Source organism: Drosophila innubila (genome assembly GCF_004354385.1).
Source record: "Drosophila innubila isolate TH190305 chromosome 2L unlocalized genomic scaffold, UK_Dinn_1.0 4_B_2L, whole genome shotgun sequence".
Lineage (NCBI taxonomy): Eukaryota > Metazoa > Arthropoda > Insecta > Diptera > Drosophilidae > Drosophila > Drosophila innubila.
In genome coordinates, this window is record NW_022995372.1 from 14,424,383 (window position 1) to 14,442,108 (window position 17,726).

The following is a 17,726-nucleotide window of genomic DNA, read 5'->3' on the forward strand; positions in this document are numbered from 1 at the left end:
GAGAAATAATTTTTATCGATTTTAACTATTTTTAAAAATGTAAATAAATGAAAGTCGTATATTTTAGTAAATTTTGTTCATTTTTATTAGGCAAATAAAATAAGTTAAAAAAAAACTGAAGTGGTTTTTAATAAAATGAAAAATTTCAGTTTTAATTTGTCAAGAGAGTTACTAGACTAGCTGTATGTTACTTGGGTTTGTTTATTGTAAATATTAACGGCGTTAGCCGAACGCCTGTGTGTGTGTGTGCTTAGGTTGTAGTTGATGGCCAGGTTCAATGACCAATGCTAGCAATCACTTTAGAACGCGCCTATTACTTTAGCCAATTCCCACAGGAAGATCACAAACTAGAAACTGCATTAAAGATGCGATGTTCTTTTTTTTTTTGGTTTTTGTGTGTAATAAAAACTGGTTTGCAATTGAAGAACACAGTCGAGTGTGTAGCACTGGCCTTAGTCTATAGTATTCATACCCGGTATCGGTAAATTCATGATCATCAACTGTTTTCCCACCTCCATGAACACCTACATATGTAAGTCTTAAAGAACTATAGCCAATATAACATTCGCTGACAAATATATAATTTTTCAAAAGAATATTCAACAAACACCTTCTAGCAATACAATTTTTTTTCATTGTTCATTGGTGATAATAATTTATAATATTAATAATAATAATATAATATTTTTTTTCCTTTTAGTTTTCAATTTAAAATTATATTGCATAATTTATTTTTATTGTTAATTTAAAACATAATTTTTAATATATTCTGGGATTGTTGTCACTGTTGATATCGTTTTTTTTTATAGTAAATAAATAAATATTTAAATTGAGTACCGGGTATTTTATAGTGAGCGACTTAACTGCAACGTTTTGACTTGGCCTTTTGATGTCAGTTAATGTTAGTTCGACTTTGACATTGACTTGGCTTATCCTTCAATGCATCATTACCGTTAAATTTAGTTGTTATTGCTTTCTCGAGCGTTCTCATCGTTACTTCCGCCATTTTTTTTTTTGCCCAATGACAAACATGGCCGCTTGGCGCTTAATTTGAATGATAATTTGAATTTGAATTGAATTTCAAGTGTGATTGTTTATTGATTGTGTAAACTTAAAACTAAATATATTACTTTGCAAAATTTAGCAGTTATCATATATCATTAATCATAGTGTTAATCTTATGAAATAGGCTTTCATTTAGCAGTCTCAAAGGTCAAAGGTGCCAGTCTCAGTAGCCTTCGAGCTGGCGACAGGCGCCGTAGCTATCACGACGCTGTCCGGGCGCACAGCGTGCCAATTTATCCCCATCCCGCAGCAATGCCTTTGAGTCGGCCAGTGAATCGTTGAGCAGCTCAAAGTTTAAGACATCGCCATCGATCAAGTGCTTAGGTCGAATGGGCGTCGGTTCATCGTCCAGCTGCCAGAGGCGTGGCTGTGCCTCGTTCACAATGTAGGCGGGCACATCAATGGGCGGATACAGGGCGTTGGCATTGCGATTGGCATGGGCAACATCGGACCGATAAATTGGCACACTGATGGCACGAGCATTGAAACTGGAGCTAAATTCAGGCGTCAGGCGATTCGTGTCCAGGAAGTTGTCGCCGCCCAGCGAACGTGAATTACGATAATAATGGGATCCCATCTGGTTGTAGCTCTCTAGCAGTTTGTTGGTGCTTCCGCTGGCAACAACTGGTGGCAAGGCCTGTATCAGCTCTGGTTCCGCCTCCAGATGAAACGGCTTAATCAACTGCGGCAGGGGCAACAGTTGTGGTGGCAGCACATCCACCTGCTCCCGATGTAAACGAGGATGCTGCTGCTGCTGCTCCTCACTGACAGCCGAGATGTCCACATGGTAAGGTGTGCGTCCCTCTATGAAATCCGAAATGGGCAGCTGCTGTTGTGGTTGCAGTTGCTGTTGTTGTAGTTGTTGCTGCTGTTGTTGCAACTGTTGTCGTTGGTAAAAGGATTTCAGTGCATGCTTGCGCTTGCTCTGGCCGCCTTTGGTTCCGCTACGTAACGAGGATTTCGTCAGCAGATCCAACAGGCTGAGTCCCTCCTGTGGTCCTGGTGGTATTAGCACAATCATAAAGTTCTCCAGATCGGCGCGTATATTGTACTGTCCCTCCTGCCGCTGATCATAGGTGATTAGACGTCGACGCTGTGCATCTTCTGCCTCCAAAGTGGGCATCGAGGACAACGGCGGTTGCAAAAACCCAGGCTGTGTTTCTACCAAAGCTGCTTGCTCCGCCTGTGCGGGTGCCTCAGCCGGAAAATGCTCCTCCTTGTCTCCAATGGGAGTTTGATTCGGACTCTGACTGCTTGCTGGAGGCGTCTCTGTTGTGCCCTCCGGCGGCGACGTCAACGTCAACGCTGTGGCGCTGAGCAGCAGCAGCGTGAAAGTCTGCAGCAGCATCTTCTCTAGACGCACTCGAAATCTTCTTCAAGATCTAGCAATAAATTCAAGAACCGCTTGATTTGTTCTTCGTTCTTAACGCTTGCGCTTCTGCCTCGCAACTGATGCCAAGACGGCGACGATTGCTTTAACGTCGACGTCGACGTCGACGTTGACGTCGGCGCATGCGCAACTTTCATATTCTGCAGCAGCAGCCGCCGCAACTTTTTTTTGCCGCTGTCGACGTCGCTGCTTTGGTTGCTTTCTTCTGCATCGCGTACATGATTCTCATTCTGGTTTCGGAACATCGCCATTGTTGTTGTTGTGTTGTTCTTGTTCTCGGTTTTGCTTTTATTTATTCATTTTTCGTTTCTTTCCGTCGTGCCCATTTCGTTTGCGTGACTTGCGTACGACGTCGACGTCGCTGCTGCGTAGTTTTCTGACCCTGTGCCGAGGGTATAATAAGTTTGTGCAAATGCATGTACTTGAGTTGCTAATGAATTAAATGTACACACTTTTTCTAATTTTAAATATAGCTGCACCTTTTATTTATTTTTACTTTTGTTACTTAAATAGATCAAGAGAAAAATATAAAATAACTAGTAAATTTAGGCCATATGAATTTGTATATATTAAAAATAATTAGTTTCGGATCACTGATTGGATTTATGGATTTTATTTTTTTTAAACATTTAAAGAAACGTAAGCAACTATACTAAAATCCGACAAAAAATATATATATGTATGTGAAGTTAAAAATAAAAAGAATTACAAGGGCCTTCACTTTTAGCATGCTAAATATATTTGAAAATAAAAATTATTTCTAACCTATTAACTAAAAATTATTCAGCTATAAAAATTAAAAAAAAGAGGTATTTGTATTTTCTTTTTTGCATTTGGTCTCAAAATTCCATCACGATCTTGCATGGTATTCAAAAAATAATTAATCGAGACTTCGGGCCAAGCGAGCAAGTGAGTTCCAGGGCCAGGGTATTCCTAAGTGGTGCACTCTCGACAAAAGTTTTCTTGCTGGTTGCTCCTACGTTATTGATATTTGTGGGTCCGTTAGGTGCTTAGCTGAGGGGGTGGCGCAGTGCGAGTTCTCACAACCCGCACAGTGGGACGTGAATTAGATTTTCACACCAATTAGGCAATGAGGAAGCGTTTTGATGTCCAGCTAATCGGCCGAGCACGTACTCAGATTGATCGCTGGACATTTTGACGGCTGTGCAAACCTGGCAGCAGTCGTGGGGACTTCATTAGATGCCATACTTATGTACATATGTGTGTGTGTGTATTAACAATTAATGAAATCATTGAATGGCATAACAAATCGATTAGATGGTGGAAGTAGTCCCCAACTCTGAAAATTTTCCAAGTTTGTTTAGAAACTATTTTGGTTTAATAGATATTAATGATAGTGAATTGTAATCAACTGAAAAGGCATTTGTATTATTACTTTTATGATTGTAAGGTATCATTTAGTCGTTGACCCCGTGATAACTTGATTCTATTGAGTTTATAGAAATGAGTGATAATGAATTTTAAGTAATTATTGAACGTTTTTGTTTTATTAGTATGTATTACGATTAGCGGGATTTTTCTAGTCGTTGATAACTGTATTTTATTGCAATCACTTAGAAAATCCTTTTAAAAATAGGCTGTCCACTATTTCAGGGTATCATCCAATTGATGAACCGTAGAATAATGATTTGTCAGTAATTAATGTTAATGAACTGTAAGCATAAACAAGCCTGTGGTAAATCTATTATTGATTAATTATTAATTCTACTATTGCAGGAGCTAATGTAATTGCAGGGCATCTGCTAGTCGTTAACACATAAAGAACCGCATGCTGACTTCACAATTAGATCTTAATGTTTTTCTCACATGACTGCTTTCAAAAAACATTCAAATGTTGCTAAATGCTTACTGTTCGGGTCCGATCTGTGATCGAGATAAAGAACGGATCATCAGAGGGTTTGACAACGGGCCCCAACTGTTCTGTATACACATTAAACAAATTTAGATCCAATTGTAAATTGCGTTGCCTAAAATATATATCTACTTTTTTTTTTATTTAAATATATATACTTTTTTTTATTCCTTTCAAAATGTTGTCTTGTCTTTTACAGAGTTTCACAAGGATGGGGAAGCGACATTTAGATATACAGTTGAATACAATGAAAGCGGGCCACACTATAGATAAGTAATACACGTATGTCATTGGGTTGCAATTAAATAATAATAACATAGCATTTATAAAATAAGAGGTCTTAGCGGTTATCTTAATTAAACGTGTCATGAATTAAAATCTTCAGCATTGTCTGGTTTTTAAACTAGAAAAAGTGAAGAACAATACAAAATGAATTAAGCTCATTTATAGTATGCTATTATGTCTAGATAAATACACAAAACACTAACATTTAAATACACTTAGAGTAATTCGAACGATAGTAATAGGGTACAGGAAGCAAGCGTCGTCTTGGTATTACAAATAGAAATACAAAACGAAGTTGGACAATTGTGTGAAATCGCTACCATATAATCAATGGGATAATAGTTTATACTGTTGTGTACCATAGACGCCAGAAGATTCGACTAATTTCGATTGAATACTATGGGTTAAAATGAGTTTGTTATATTTTTATAAGGACTCGAGCCATTAGAGAAATAGTCTTTCTAAAAGTGTGTTCAGTAAAAATCAAAAAAACCTTGTCTAGCGTTGTAACTCGAGGTTATTTGTCCTTTGTCATCTGAGCAATTTGTATGAAAAGACGCTAACTAGAACAAAATATATGTACTCGTATGTATATATAATCTCACATCTCACAACGTTGTTCGATCGACTAAAACAGCCTCCAAAGATGAACACGACACGCCGAGGAGCTTAACTGGGAAAAACAAATTAGTAAAGTTTACAGCAAACAAGTTGCTTATTCCTGTTTAAGTGACGTATTCATCTCTTCCGGTTGATCCTGCAGTTTCTTCAGATTTCCCATATCTCTTACTCTTTTGTGTACCGTAAAGCAAACACGATTAAAGTGCTCGCACATCTGATTCACCACGCTGGCTCCGTAGTGCCAATGCGTCAGTGTGGTCACAACAAGCAACATGTAAAGAAGTGGACGTTCCAGAATGGGTAACCACAAGCTAAGTAGTATGGTGCCCACATATAAGGGCGTCTGCCAGTGCCAGGCCTCGCATCGACTGGTGGACATTTGGGATACGATCAAGCGGCACTGCAAGATACAGAATAATACAGAGAAATGGTATTAGGAACATAAATGATCTTTACAAACGTATTATTTATCGGAAATAATTAATAATATATTATTACTATTTTATTTTAATTTTATTTATTTATTTATTTGTATCTTTTTTATTTTAAGGCCTACTTTCCAAATCAATTTTGCTTTCCTTCTATTTCATGTTTCGAGAATCCTACAAAGCTTTATTTAAATAGCTTAATAGAGATCCACAAAAAATTCCATAAATTGAAACTGTTATAAATTTCAATTCAAATTTAATTTAATAACAATAGGCGAGGTGTCGTCAAGTCTTGCAGAGCTACTCCTCCTTCTATGAAAATATTAGTTCTGCCTGGTGATTGTTTTCTAATGACCCATCCATTTGGAAGCCAAAATCAGCTTGATCAATGGATCACCCTCGCGCGGAAAAACGAAAATGCCACGATCTTTTTTTAAATAACGATAGGCACGATGTTGATACCATCCGTATATTTGGTTCTCCGTCATGGGCTGAGCTGTGGCATGCTTTGGCTCATACTTCTTGGCCTTCCCGCCAGTTGCCTGACTGGCATTGTCCTCCTCTGTTGATTTCTGTACATCCTTTTCAAATTTTTTGCGCATACGCTGAATCTGTTCATCGGTGCAGTTGAAATACGGCCAATCGTGACGTGCATAGAACTTCAGCGTCAATGGAGACTCGGCCTCCGTAACAGTTATTGGACTCTGCTGAGATGCAGTGTGCTCATCATCCAACAGAAGCTCGCTGTTCCCCTCCACACGACGTTTTATATCTGCGGCACAGCGACGACCACCGCAACAAAAAGGAGGCATCTTTAAGGGATTTTTCCTTTCTCTGTGTAACTTTTGAAGTTTCAAACAAAAGTTATAAATGTGGCAGTAAATTTGTGTAATAAAGCTTTTAAATCGGATAACTATACGATATTGTTGTAATATGAATAGTTTTACAAAATCAAGGACCGTAACAGTTGTAATTTTTAAAATATAACATTTTTGACTTTTAACAAAGTATATATTATTTCAGAAATATTATATTTAAAACAGGTAATAACACCGGAACCGTTAACCGGAACTAACCGTTTCATTTTTAGTACCGGAACTGAAACCGTAACCGAATGAACATTCTCTGTCAAGAACCGGTACGGTTGGGGTAAAGTTGCTAGGCCAATGAGTTGTCCAACTTCTGTCATAACTTGATCAAAACTATATAGATTGTCAAACGGAATGTCATTTTGATCATGATTTGCTTCTTAAATTCATTGTGTATTCAAATTTTTTTCATTTAGAAAATATAATAATTTTCTACCAAGATTCGATTTTGATGGTAAGGGTCCCCCCTTTGAAATTTTGAAAATTCAAAATTTTAAATCTCAAGTTTTCACTTTTAATCAACTCCTTATATCGTAATTAATATAAAAGAATACTTTAAACTTGATTTTGAGACCTTTAATTTTTTTGAAAAAATCATGCCAAATTGGATAAAAATTTTGACTTGTAAAGTGGTTAAATCCGAAGTCTGACCAACTTCAAACTGTCATAACTTGATCAAAACTGAACCGATTTTCAAGCGGAATGTCATTTTTATCATGATTTGGCCTCTTAATACATTCTGCATTCAAATATTTTTAAATTCGTTCAACAATTATTTTTTGCCCTACGTCTGTTTATTTCGATGTCATAAAACGACATCTTAAAATTTTTAAACGTTCAATATTGATTTGTTGTATACCGGAAACGAAAGAAAAAACCTGAAATAGAACCTTTTACCGAAATAGTAATTTCGGGACGTACCGGAACCGAAACCGTAACCTGTATGTGTTTCGGTTTGTTTTCCAGGTTTGAAATGTTTTCAATTTTTTAAACTCATTACTCTTAATTGCGATTCCTGCTCAAAATGTCAGTAAATTCCTATCTCAATTCTTTTACTCCTCAAATCAGTGAAGAGTATTTAAAATTCGACGTAGGAATGATATTTCTGATTTGTTTGATTTTGTATTATTCAACGTGTTTTTAAAACTCGTTATCTACTTTTGCCGTTAATAGTAAGTGCCTTATAGTATTAGCTATTGAAATGAGTAAAAACCACGCTGCCCCCATATCTAAGATGAGTCAGGAAACTGATAAGAATTCAATGGGGAATTGAAAGAGTGTGACGTGCTATCATTAATGACACACAGACTTCGGTTGAGTGTAGCGTGATATGAAATTTCTACTAAAATAAACACAACAAACCAATCAATCAAAATCGAGCTTAAATTAACAGACAATATTCCGAAATTGTGAAGCAATATGATTGCCTCCTACCTCAATAATATACGAATAATAATACTGATTAGCTGGTTATGCAACTTACGCTGACATTCGAGAAGATTGTGCCGCTTAACATGAACATTGCACGCGGATCCCTTTCCATTATGTCATTGGGTGATAAGTAGGGCCAGAGCAACAAAAGCACAAAATAAGTAATAAAAGGCCACATAGGCCGCAGTGCCTCCATTGGGGATAACAATCGTCCAGTGCGATTCTTATATGAGCTGTAAATATACATGGTATAAATTGAAGTGATGCAGATCTGGAAATATGTTTGATCACTTACTTGTAAACATTGATAATTACTAGAGGTAGATTGGCCATGGCGCTGACATGCAGCACCATCTCCATGACATTGCCCAGGGGCAGTGTACCCAGGAATCCCAATTTCAATTCGTATTTCCAGCTCTCAAAGCCCATCCACCAGGTCACCAAGTACATAGCTGTGCTGCCCCACATGCTGAGATCATAACCCCATGGCAAGTACAATATGCCCGTATTGTATTTCTCCCAATGCGACACAAAGAAGTTGAAGTAGACCGTCATGCACACATAGTACATGCGCATGGGACGCACTGAGTAGACTTTGCTTCGTCCAAATATGCTATAGAGGCATGTTGGTATCAGCATAGCTGTGTACGAGTCCAATCCATGATCGAAGAGCTCGCCCAATGGACCAGAGAGACCAATGCGACGCGCTTGCTTGCCATCAATTCCATCCAGAGTGTATGCAACAAATATGTTGATAGCACAGCTGATCCAAACCCATCTGGGAATGGGAGTAGTGCTATCCTCTCCAGAACTAGCCTCGAAATTCCAATCGTAGTAGGACAGGAGTAGTAGGTTCATCACACTAAACAGAAAGCCCAGGAATGTCATCAGATTGGGCGCGAACCAACGAGGGAAAAACTGAAACATGCAAATTGCATACATTTTTATAATTATTGATTTTCTGTCATGATAATGCCGATGACTCACCTTGACCAGCCAATTCCAGAACGGATGCATTACATATTGACTTAAAGGTGAGGTGTCTATGGAGCTGTACTGTATCCATAAATAAGAAGATGCGACGATTATATATTTATTGACAAGCCCACCATTCCACCCCAACCGTTTACCTTGTAATTGTCAAATCCATCTATTTGCACCCTCGTCAGGTATTTGTAATTCAGCATTTGCCTTAATCGCTCCATCTTCCTCCTTTAGACGTAGCGCACGTGCTCCGGTCGATTATTGTACTAACTATAGCCTCTTATATGTACATATGCATATAGATGCTAAATACATACATACGCAGACGGTAATCTCAGTGGGGAAAAACACACGACGCCTGGAGTGGCGCTATCGGTGTAGTTGCAGTTGTAGTTGTAACAACAATTGACTGAAGACGGCAGCTGCTTTTACGTTAATTGCCAATTTTCAGCGCATTATTAACCGAATGTGTATAGGAGAACAACTACTTTTGCAGACAAACACTCGAGCTCGAATTGAATGGCAATTTACAAAGTGCGCACAGCTCGCTTCTATTTTTAATGCAAATTTTACTTTGCCGGCTGTTTCTTTTTTTCACGCTACACACACACTCACGCACACTTATGCATATACACTCAGCTGGTTTTGGGGGTTGTTTTGCAATACACGTTGACGTATTGCCTTATTTAAATATGTTAATAATACTCACTAATTATAATACTCTAAATTTTTTCACATCACTTACGCTACGTAGGTTAATTAAAAATACTTGTTTTGAGCCTAAGTAAATTTGTGATGTAAGGTTGCCACCTAATGCAATAACATTATTGCCAGCTCAACAAATACCGAGGAGAGTTGAGTGCTGTAAACCAAACTTATCGAATATGTCGATTAATTGGCGGCTAGTTTAAATTCAAATTTCAATATGTAATTAGTTTGGATGGGCTTTATTATTTGTAGGACGTTTCGAAATTCGTGTTATGTATAGTTAACAAATCACATTGCGTACAAAACATATATACTAGTATAAAGTTTAACAAAATCTAATGGATAAATGATGTCACTTAACAAAATGTGTATAAAATAATTGTGTTTAACAAAAATTGATTTAAATTACGCTAAATAGCCTCAAGATTATAATGTTGCTTTAATAATATGACTTTTAGCTGTCTTCTAAAGGGATTCACTAAGTTTTATTTCTTTAGATTCCGTTTACGTATATTGCCTGGACAGCCGCCGGTGCTCAAGAGATGTAGTTTCCAACCTCCATCTAAAGGCAGATTTACGTCATCATGGCACAGTGGGCAGCGAGCAGCTCCCGTTTTCAGTTCTAATAAAAGATGTTAAATAAATAGTATCTATCCTGTTATTGATAGTTTAGAGCTGTCACATACCACGACAAAAGTCCTCCATTTGATGCAGCTCATAGAGCTGCTTGTGCACTGACTCTGTACAGCGGGTGCAGACCACGTAGTTATCTTTGGCATCACACTCCGCTATATATTGAATAGGTGTTAAAGATTATTGTATACAAATGCAAGAAATTATAATAAAAACTCACTCGTCAAGTGATAGTTGAGAGCAGCAACCTCCAGGACTTGACTGCATTGTGGGCACTTGGTGAGAAAGGGACAAGTCTTCCAATAGTGACGATCCAATTGACTTGCATCATTGCCTGTGCAGCACCAGCCACAAAATGGACAGCTTCTATTGTGAGCACAATAAGGGTTACACCTAATGTCATTCCTATACAAACTTTACTCACATTTTGGGCGTTGTCTCCTCAGTGGACTCGGAGTTGGAGACGGAGCCTTTGCGCGAGTTGGAGGCTGATAGCATGGAGCGCTTCAGTTGCTCATTGTACTGCTGCTTGCCATTGCAGCTCACATAGCCATTGTCGTTGCCAACCGGATGACCTGTTTTGCTCTTCAGCAAGCGAGATGCATCTGTGCTGGTTGTCGGCTGCAGGAAATCTGTATCATTACTGGAATTGAATTTATTGGCTTCTAGCAGCTCCTGCTTTCGCTCCAAGTCCAGCTTATCGAACTCGGTGAAGAGCTGACGGTAGAGCAGATTGCGACGGGTGATGTCATCATCTGGAGGCAGCTGCTTGCGCACAAGACGTGGATTCACCTTGTAGACCAGCAGCAGTATCCGTTCAGCAACCTTGCGCACAGGCTCGGCTGGATGATGTATGCCGGAGCAGCCGCAGTCGGACAGAGCACGACAGGTAAGTCCACTATGCTTATCCGTGCTAATGCCCTGTGTGTGCACGAGTTGCTCGAGCATTTGCAGCCGGCTCATGGCAAGGCGTTGATGCGTTCCTGATCCTACACTGCGCGAAAGTGCTGGCGCCACCAGATGCTGCTCGGCGACCTGCGGACAGGCGGCAATGCTGAGTATGGTGTGCTGGGCCAGTGTATGCAGACGTGCCGAGGGATCACCCGACTTGGCAAGCAGCTCAGGCAGCAGGCGATCCACGCAACGTGCCACTTCATTGGGCGACACACGTCCTGGCACATACTCGAGGAACAAGACGCGCACAGTTTCGGTGGCCTGGTTAAACACGGAGTACACGGCATCACGGACGGCACGATGCAACAACAGAGCAGCGCTGCGTGCCACCTTATTTGGACTTGCCGCATGCTCATTTGTTTCCGCATCCACTATTTCCTGCTCCTTGAGAAAGTTGCGCAGGCGCATAAGTCCATCCTCACGATCCTGAAACTGTCGCGAATAAAACTGCTCAACCTGCATTATTATTATTGTTAATACTAGACATTTCGATAGTAAAACAAATGTTTAAGGACTCACCAGTTCACTTCCAAAGACGAGTATAGGCAGCGCTGCCTGACGACGCTCGCGATCATTTAGCCGCGAGCGACTGCGATTCGGATCTGCTTCGAGCAGCGCATTACCCTGACACTCCCTTAAAAATTCATTAGTATTTGAGCTAAACAGTTTTCGGTAACGGAACGACAACGTTTACGGGAATAGAGATGATAAATAAACGAAATAAAGCATCAAAGACAACGACAACGATTACTGTTAATGTTCATTTTTTTATTGAATCGCTCTAGAACTATCGATATCCTATTTATTGTGCTATTGGTTTATCGTGTGCGCTTCGGAATCTCTCTATCTCTCTCTCATGCTGCATCCATGCAAAATTATCATTACAACAACAACAGCTATAACGAGGAGAATTTATTAACAAGTTGACGGATTTACTTCCGCACTTTTAACTCTTTATTCTTTGCTTCACACAGTTTGCTGTATTACTGATCAAAATAGATACTCAAGCAAGAGGCTGTGGTGAAACAATACGTCACCATGTTAATTATTTCATCATGCGCTATACTATTGGAAACATTTTTGTGTACAATTATGTTAACATAAATATCAAAACTTACTGCCTCAGTGTGGGAATGGCGCGTTCCTCGTAATCCTCATAGGAGTTCCTCGGAGCGCTCTTATTGCGTCGCCTCAGAGATCCCTGCCTGCTGGACATCGGAGAGCTGTGTCGCGATGCCATTGGTAGCCTCGGTGATTGTGGCAGCTCATCATGAGATTTGGCATGCAGATGCAGTGCAGCAGCCGATGCGGCAATGGCTCCCACGCTTTCACTGGTGCTGGCATCGTTTAGGGGCTTCTCATTTGGCACGCTGGCAGAGCTGGGAGTGATTGTCGCCTCTGCCAAGGCATGTGCCACATCCTGTAGACTCGGAGCGGGCGGAAGGGTGGGTTTGCCGCCAGCATACACCTCGCAGCTCTGATCATTCTGGCTTAGCACTCCCTCGCTCTCGAGCAGCTGCTGCACATGGAGCTGCTTCAGCACACACTCACGATACATTTCAATCTGTTCCTTGCGCAGCTTGGCTGCACTGAAGTCCTCCTGATGCACTGCCTGTCGCTTGGCCAGCGCATATCGCCCAAGACGCTCTCCCGCTGTTCGCAGTGCCGTCATGCAGAGCTTTAGCTTGCGGGCATATTCAAATCTCTCGGAGCTGACCGCCTGCATCTTGCGCTGCTCCAGCTCCCGTATGTGCTGCACAATTGACTCCTCCACGTACATGGAAAACAAGAGATCATCACAGAGGGATGCGAGTGCCAATTCTCCAGTGGCGGTGTCTATAGGCGGTGATTCGCTGGGCTGCTGCTCCTCGCCCATGTTGATAATGGCAGCGGATTCCAAATCCTCACCGAGCACATTGACCGCCATTAAGGCAATCTGTCCGCTTGTGTTATACTCATTACAATGGGCACCAATCAGTCGCAATTTGAGATGCGTGCCACGTCTGGGAGTGACCGTAACGCTTTGAAGCTCCCGAGATTTGTAGTTGGTGTTGGCATTGTCCTGGAGCGCAACAAAGCCGAGAAAATCAAAGTACTGTGACGACGGTGTGCTGGGCAGTGACTTGGGCGAGTAGTGCAGCCAAAGCTCGACTTTTTCCGCTAAAAGAGGATGCAATTTCAGTTTATAAAAGGTGTTGATAAAGTTCACAACTCATAGTAAAATTATTGACAAGGGGACGTATTCATTTATCTCCTTGGAGTGAATACGTCACCATGTTAATAGTTTCTCCATGCTCTACTCACGTATTAAATACTGGTGGGCTAAAAGTTGAATGCGATAGATTTTGGCCGGCTGATGAAATCGCAATATAATGTCGTGGGTGCCGACTTCGCTTCCCGCGGCACTGCGCCAGCCATGCACTGTGGGTCCATGTGTATTCAGTTCGCTGGCCGGAAAAGCAGCGTCCTCATCTGCAAAACAATAATGCAACAAGTGTTTCACATGAACAGTGTTGGCTAACAACGAAAACGTTTTAAGTGCGCGGAATGATACGAAAAAGCACAGCAAAGCAAAAACAAATAAACAGAGAGGAGGCATAAGAATTAACTAATACATGTGTAAATCATGCTTCAATGTATGAATAACCGTATGTCGATTACGTGGCTCTGCTTGGCGCTCTGCTGCCGGTGACGCTCTTATCGCATAATTCTCTCTTTATAAGCAAAAGTCGACGCAGTTCTAGGTTTAGTCTGTCTGTTAACCTGTGACACAGCACAGGGAACTCTCGTTAATTGGAGCGTGATTTGGTTTTTTAAATTATTTATTGCACAAATTACTTAAATAATATGACTGATGTGAAAAATACATCTACTCTTGCATCCTCCTGGCTGCAGATACAGAGCATATTGAACAGTGTCAATCATATATTTATCTTTCTTGTGGCTGCATTCTTCTTCGTGCTGGCGAAAAAATTCGACTTTCAAGATACAGCTATGCACATGTTTATGACGGGCATCGGAGTAAGAAATTATATATTCGATTTATATACTTAGTAAATCATACATAATTAAGCTGGTAAAACAGCCAAATCATTGTTTATCTTATCAGCTACATGTATATTGATAAACGTGTCTTACTATCAATTTAGTCACCTTTAAACTTTTAGCTTAATACCCTAACAGAGAGTATTATAAATTAGTTACAAAATATGTTACGCAATAACTACGCAGTATTAATTTGAGAAAATACAAAAATCATTAGTTTTTATTTAAAAAAAATAATTAAAGCTTAGTTACTAAACCAAAACTAAATTGTTTCAATAATATATGTAAAGTTTTCTGGCAAAATAAATTTTATGGGATCCGTCGAAACAACATTTAGAAAGATAAACTTAACCCCTCTCAGAATATAGAATTCGTCTAAGGATGGTCTTCTGCTATAGACATCTTAGCAGAAAATGCAATAGAGGGCCCTGCAAGGGTATACCAAAGATAACCTTTCATTATTATGCTTTTTTTTTGCAGTTTCATGTTCTTATGGCCCAGGCGCTGATGTCACACTACAAGGTGAATCCGATAACACGTTGGATTTCCCACAAGAACAAATCTCGCTACCATGGACTCATGCAGTTGGCGGGGGGATCCATGGTTTTGTTAGGCTCCTTGGGCAAGTTCACCTCAAAGGAGGTGCACTTTGAAACCTGGCATGGTATATTTGGTAAGTGTGCGCATAAATTTAATGGCGGAGTGAACATCAAAACACTAATTGTAATTGACTTGCAGGTGTGGCTGCCGCTTTTGGTTGTGCCGCCAGTGTTGTTGGTGGACTTGCTAACTTTTTCCAGCCCAAATTTGTTTTGAAGAAGCTTCCACCCTCTGAACTGAAGTTCCGTCACAATTTATTTGGACTGCTCACGTTTACGCTTGGCATGACCGCCATTTACCTGGGATACTATTCGAAATTCTTTACTCGCTATGTGGATAATCAGTTTATACCAGCAATGATGCTCACCACTGTGTTAGTCTATTTCCTGACCATCATTGGACCTGTAACTGCCTTGCTGACAAAACTCAAGTACAGAAGGCAAAAACAACAACAGAAGTAAATGGGTTTGTCAAGTTGGCTATTTTTAAATGGTGGATGCAATGAGGCTAAGTACAGTGGGAAGGTTACAGGTTATAAGTTACAAAATAAAAAGTGCATACAAACTTTCAAAAAGCGTCGAGAAAGCCATTCAAGTCGTTGATTGAATGCGCTTGGCAGGTTGCCAAAAGAAAATATTTGGCTGCAATTTTAATTGGATATACAATGCAGACATCAGACATATTATGACAATCGGGAAATCTGTCAATATTAAAATGATATATGTTGACAATAGCGCTATTATAGCTCTGCATTTATGATGACATTGCATTATGCCAGGTAAAAATGGGATTGGTCTTAGTTTAATTTTGAGTCATGTACATAATAAAATAGTAATGTAATAAATTATTTTTATATGTGTTAAATGTAACAATTGTGTTCAATGTATTAAATAAATTTTATGTGTTGCATTTACGTTCAAAATGAAGGTACTTCTGAGCGTGTTTTTAATAAGCCGTCATACTAGGCGTATGTGTACTTTATCGATTTCTCAAGTGCAGTCAAATAGCACGCGATGCTCAACGCTCGTTTTCCAGTGACAATGGTAACTAAAACAAAAATAAAATCATAATGTAATAAACAAAAGACAACAAAAAATACAGTGTATAAAGGACATTATATAAAAGGCAAGATACTACAGAAGTTTTGCTCATTAACTTGTTTACCTGTGGCAAATACCACATTAAATGGAATTTTCTTGGCCATCACAATTTAACTACACAATAACGCACGTACACATTTATTAAAATGAATTGAATAATATAGTTCTCGTTACCGATGGCAACGTCAGATATTTAATACAAAAACTAAATAAATTTCAAGGAACGACCACATGCAGTCTGTGTTGAATGCGTTTGCTCGACTAATGTCCTCCCGGACTGTGCCCGGCAGCTGGGCGGGAATAAACAAAAGCGTTGTCACCCTGCTAGATCTCCTATCTGGCAACATGTACAATTTTGGGTCAAATGTCCAAAATTGGTAACTTACAAATTTTTCTACCTGTTTCTTGACAATTTCTTAATTTTAAAGCTAGAATTTTTTTAATTTTTGCAAAATTTTTGTTTCAATTTTCTGCATTTCTAAATATTTTTTTTCAGATCTAAATTTGAAACTCCTCTCCTCTTGGGGTGACAAAATGTAAGCCTACATTAAAATACTAACCTTTATTTTATGTAATTTTTAATATTAAATTTTCCTAAAGTTATTAATTTATTACCTAAATTTTAATTTTTCGGTAAATTGCGCCATGGCTGCGAAAACCGCTGCCACCTGGCCCAAATGTTGCCCTAAGGCTGGCACCCTGTTCAATTCTCCGATCTGGCAACAGTGGAAAGATAAGCATCGAATAAGAAGAAAATAGGTCCAAAACAAAAACAAACACAATTGCAGCGCGTTTATACCGAAATTAAAATACGCAAAGCTTATACTGATATTAAAATATAACAAAATAGAAAAGAAGTTATGGTAATTATCTATTATACGGTTCTCATCTCAAAAATAAAAAAAAAAAAAACCACAAATAGGGGGTGATTTATGATGAATTTATCAGTAAAATTAGATTGGGACTCACTTGGTTTATTTTAAAAATCTTTGAGTTTTCATACAAAATTAAATTTTGCATGGCTGTTTTGTGCATTTTGTCACTACTTTGTCTGTTTACCAACACTACTTTTGTAACCAAATCTGGTTAAGTTACTAATTTTGACGCGCACGATTTATAACCGTTTACCAACACTACTTCGAACTGGTGTTTAAATGTTGCCGTAACTTTAAATTAATAAAATATTTAATTAGTTAACCGCATATTTCTTTTTAAAATATACCATCTGCAGCTTCTGCGTCATCAGCGTCATCATCGTTTTCCCATGAGGATGTGAAATATATGGGCCGTAAGTTTTTTTTAAAAAATCGCGCGATTTTTTTTAAAATTTTTGCCTGCGGCGCTTTTCTCACCTTATCAACTCAGCTCATCTAAATGGACATATTCATCTATGACCACCTCTTTGGAAGGGTTGTAAAGCCTTCCAATGGCCATAAACCCCTCATGGATCCTATCCGTGACATGTTTAAGCTTCAACTTTTCACTGAGTATTACGTTGTGACTCCGCAAGAAGTCTAACAACTCACTTTTAATGAGTCTAAGAAACTGTCTCGCAGTAACATCACAGCCTGTGCACGACATTTTATAAAAATTAAAGCTTTCTGCACGATTCCGTTATATATAGTGTTGGAAAACGGCTAGAAATCGGGCGCGTCAAAATTAGGTATTTACCCAAATTCGCTTACAAAAGTAGTGTTGGTAAACGGGCAAAGTAGTGACAAATTGCACAATACAACCATG

General features: G+C 39.3%; 5 protein-coding genes across 5 annotated transcripts; 1 reads left to right on the forward strand and 4 right to left on the reverse strand.

Moving 5' to 3' along the window:
* Positions 1–1,073: 1,073 nt before the first annotated feature.
* LOC117780763 (forkhead box protein P2) lies at positions 1,074–2,509 on the reverse strand. The gene has a single exon (XM_034617408.1). It carries the CDS (start codon positions 2,411–2,413, stop codon positions 1,229–1,231), a length of 1,185 nt encoding a protein of 394 aa, XP_034473299.1. The 5' UTR covers positions 2,414–2,509; the 3' UTR covers positions 1,074–1,228.
* Positions 2,510–4,506: 1,997 nt separating this feature from the next.
* On the reverse strand, positions 4,507–9,757 carry LOC117779512 (ethanolaminephosphotransferase 1). Its single transcript, XM_034615733.1, has 5 exons — positions 9,093–9,757; positions 8,950–9,018; positions 8,258–8,880; positions 8,015–8,195; positions 4,507–5,634 (listed from the first exon to the last, which is right to left on the reverse strand). Exons 1-5 carry the CDS (start codon positions 9,165–9,167, stop codon positions 5,329–5,331), a joined length of 1,254 nt encoding a protein of 417 aa, XP_034471624.1. The 5' UTR covers positions 9,168–9,757; the 3' UTR covers positions 4,507–5,328.
* LOC117779514 lies at positions 5,824–6,601 on the reverse strand. The gene has a single exon (XM_034615735.1). The coding sequence runs from the start codon at positions 6,472–6,474 to the stop codon at positions 6,010–6,012; it is 465 nt and encodes a 154-aa protein (XP_034471626.1). The 5' UTR covers positions 6,475–6,601; the 3' UTR covers positions 5,824–6,009.
* A 120-nt stretch (positions 9,758–9,877) lies between the features above and the next one.
* On the reverse strand, positions 9,878–16,243 carry LOC117779515 (centrosomal protein of 104 kDa). Its single transcript, XM_034615736.1, has 8 exons — positions 16,051–16,243; positions 13,546–13,713; positions 12,360–13,401; positions 11,761–11,875; positions 10,712–11,697; positions 10,508–10,653; positions 10,341–10,442; positions 9,878–10,276 (listed from the first exon to the last, which is right to left on the reverse strand). Exons 1-8 carry the CDS (start codon positions 16,088–16,090, stop codon positions 10,140–10,142), a joined length of 2,736 nt encoding a protein of 911 aa, XP_034471627.1. The 5' UTR covers positions 16,091–16,243; the 3' UTR covers positions 9,878–10,139.
* Positions 13,996–15,750, forward strand: LOC117779513. The gene is made up of 3 exons (XM_034615734.1): positions 13,996–14,262; positions 14,767–14,959; positions 15,025–15,750. The coding sequence occupies exons 1-3, from the start codon at positions 14,089–14,091 to the stop codon at positions 15,345–15,347; spliced, it is 690 nt and encodes a 229-aa protein (XP_034471625.1). The 5' UTR covers positions 13,996–14,088; the 3' UTR covers positions 15,348–15,750.
* Positions 16,244–17,726: the final 1,483 nt, after the last annotated feature.

Excerpts from the sequence above, each read along its gene's own strand:
- LOC117780763 (XM_034617408.1), bottom strand. The coding sequence starts at position 2,413 with ATGCTGCTGCAGACTTTCACGCTGCTGCTGCTCAGCGCCACAGCGTTG.
- LOC117779514 (XM_034615735.1), bottom strand. The coding sequence starts at position 6,474 with ATGCCTCCTTTTTGTTGCGGTGGTCGTCGCTGTGCCGCAGATATAAAA.
- LOC117779512 (XM_034615733.1), bottom strand. The coding sequence starts at position 9,167 with ATGGAGCGATTAAGGCAAATGCTGAATTACAAATACCTGACGAGGGTG. Across the intron at positions 8,881-8,949 it reads TCTGGAATTGGCTGGTCAAG|TTTTTCCCTCGTTGGTTCGC; the intron begins GTGAGTCATCGG and ends TGCATGTTTCAG. Across the intron at positions 5,635-8,014 it reads CAATCTTCTCGAATGTCAGC|TGCCGCTTGATCGTATCCCA; the intron begins GTAAGTTGCATA and ends TGTATCTTGCAG.
- LOC117779513 (XM_034615734.1), top strand. The coding sequence starts at position 14,089 with ATGACTGATGTGAAAAATACATCTACTCTTGCATCCTCCTGGCTGCAG. Across the intron at positions 14,263-14,766 it reads TGTTTATGACGGGCATCGGA|TTTCATGTTCTTATGGCCCA; the intron begins GTAAGAAATTAT and ends TTTTTTTTGCAG. Across the intron at positions 14,960-15,024 it reads AACCTGGCATGGTATATTTG|GTGTGGCTGCCGCTTTTGGT; the intron begins GTAAGTGTGCGC and ends ATTGACTTGCAG.
- LOC117779515 (XM_034615736.1), bottom strand. The coding sequence starts at position 16,090 with ATGGCCAAGAAAATTCCATTTAATGTGGTATTTGCCACAG. Across the intron at positions 10,443-10,507 it reads TCTCAACTATCACTTGACGA|CGGAGTGTGATGCCAAAGAT; the intron begins GTGAGTTTTTAT and ends TTCAATATATAG. Across the intron at positions 10,277-10,340 it reads AATGGAGGACTTTTGTCGTG|AACTGAAAACGGGAGCTGCT; the intron begins GTATGTGACAGC and ends ATCTTTTATTAG.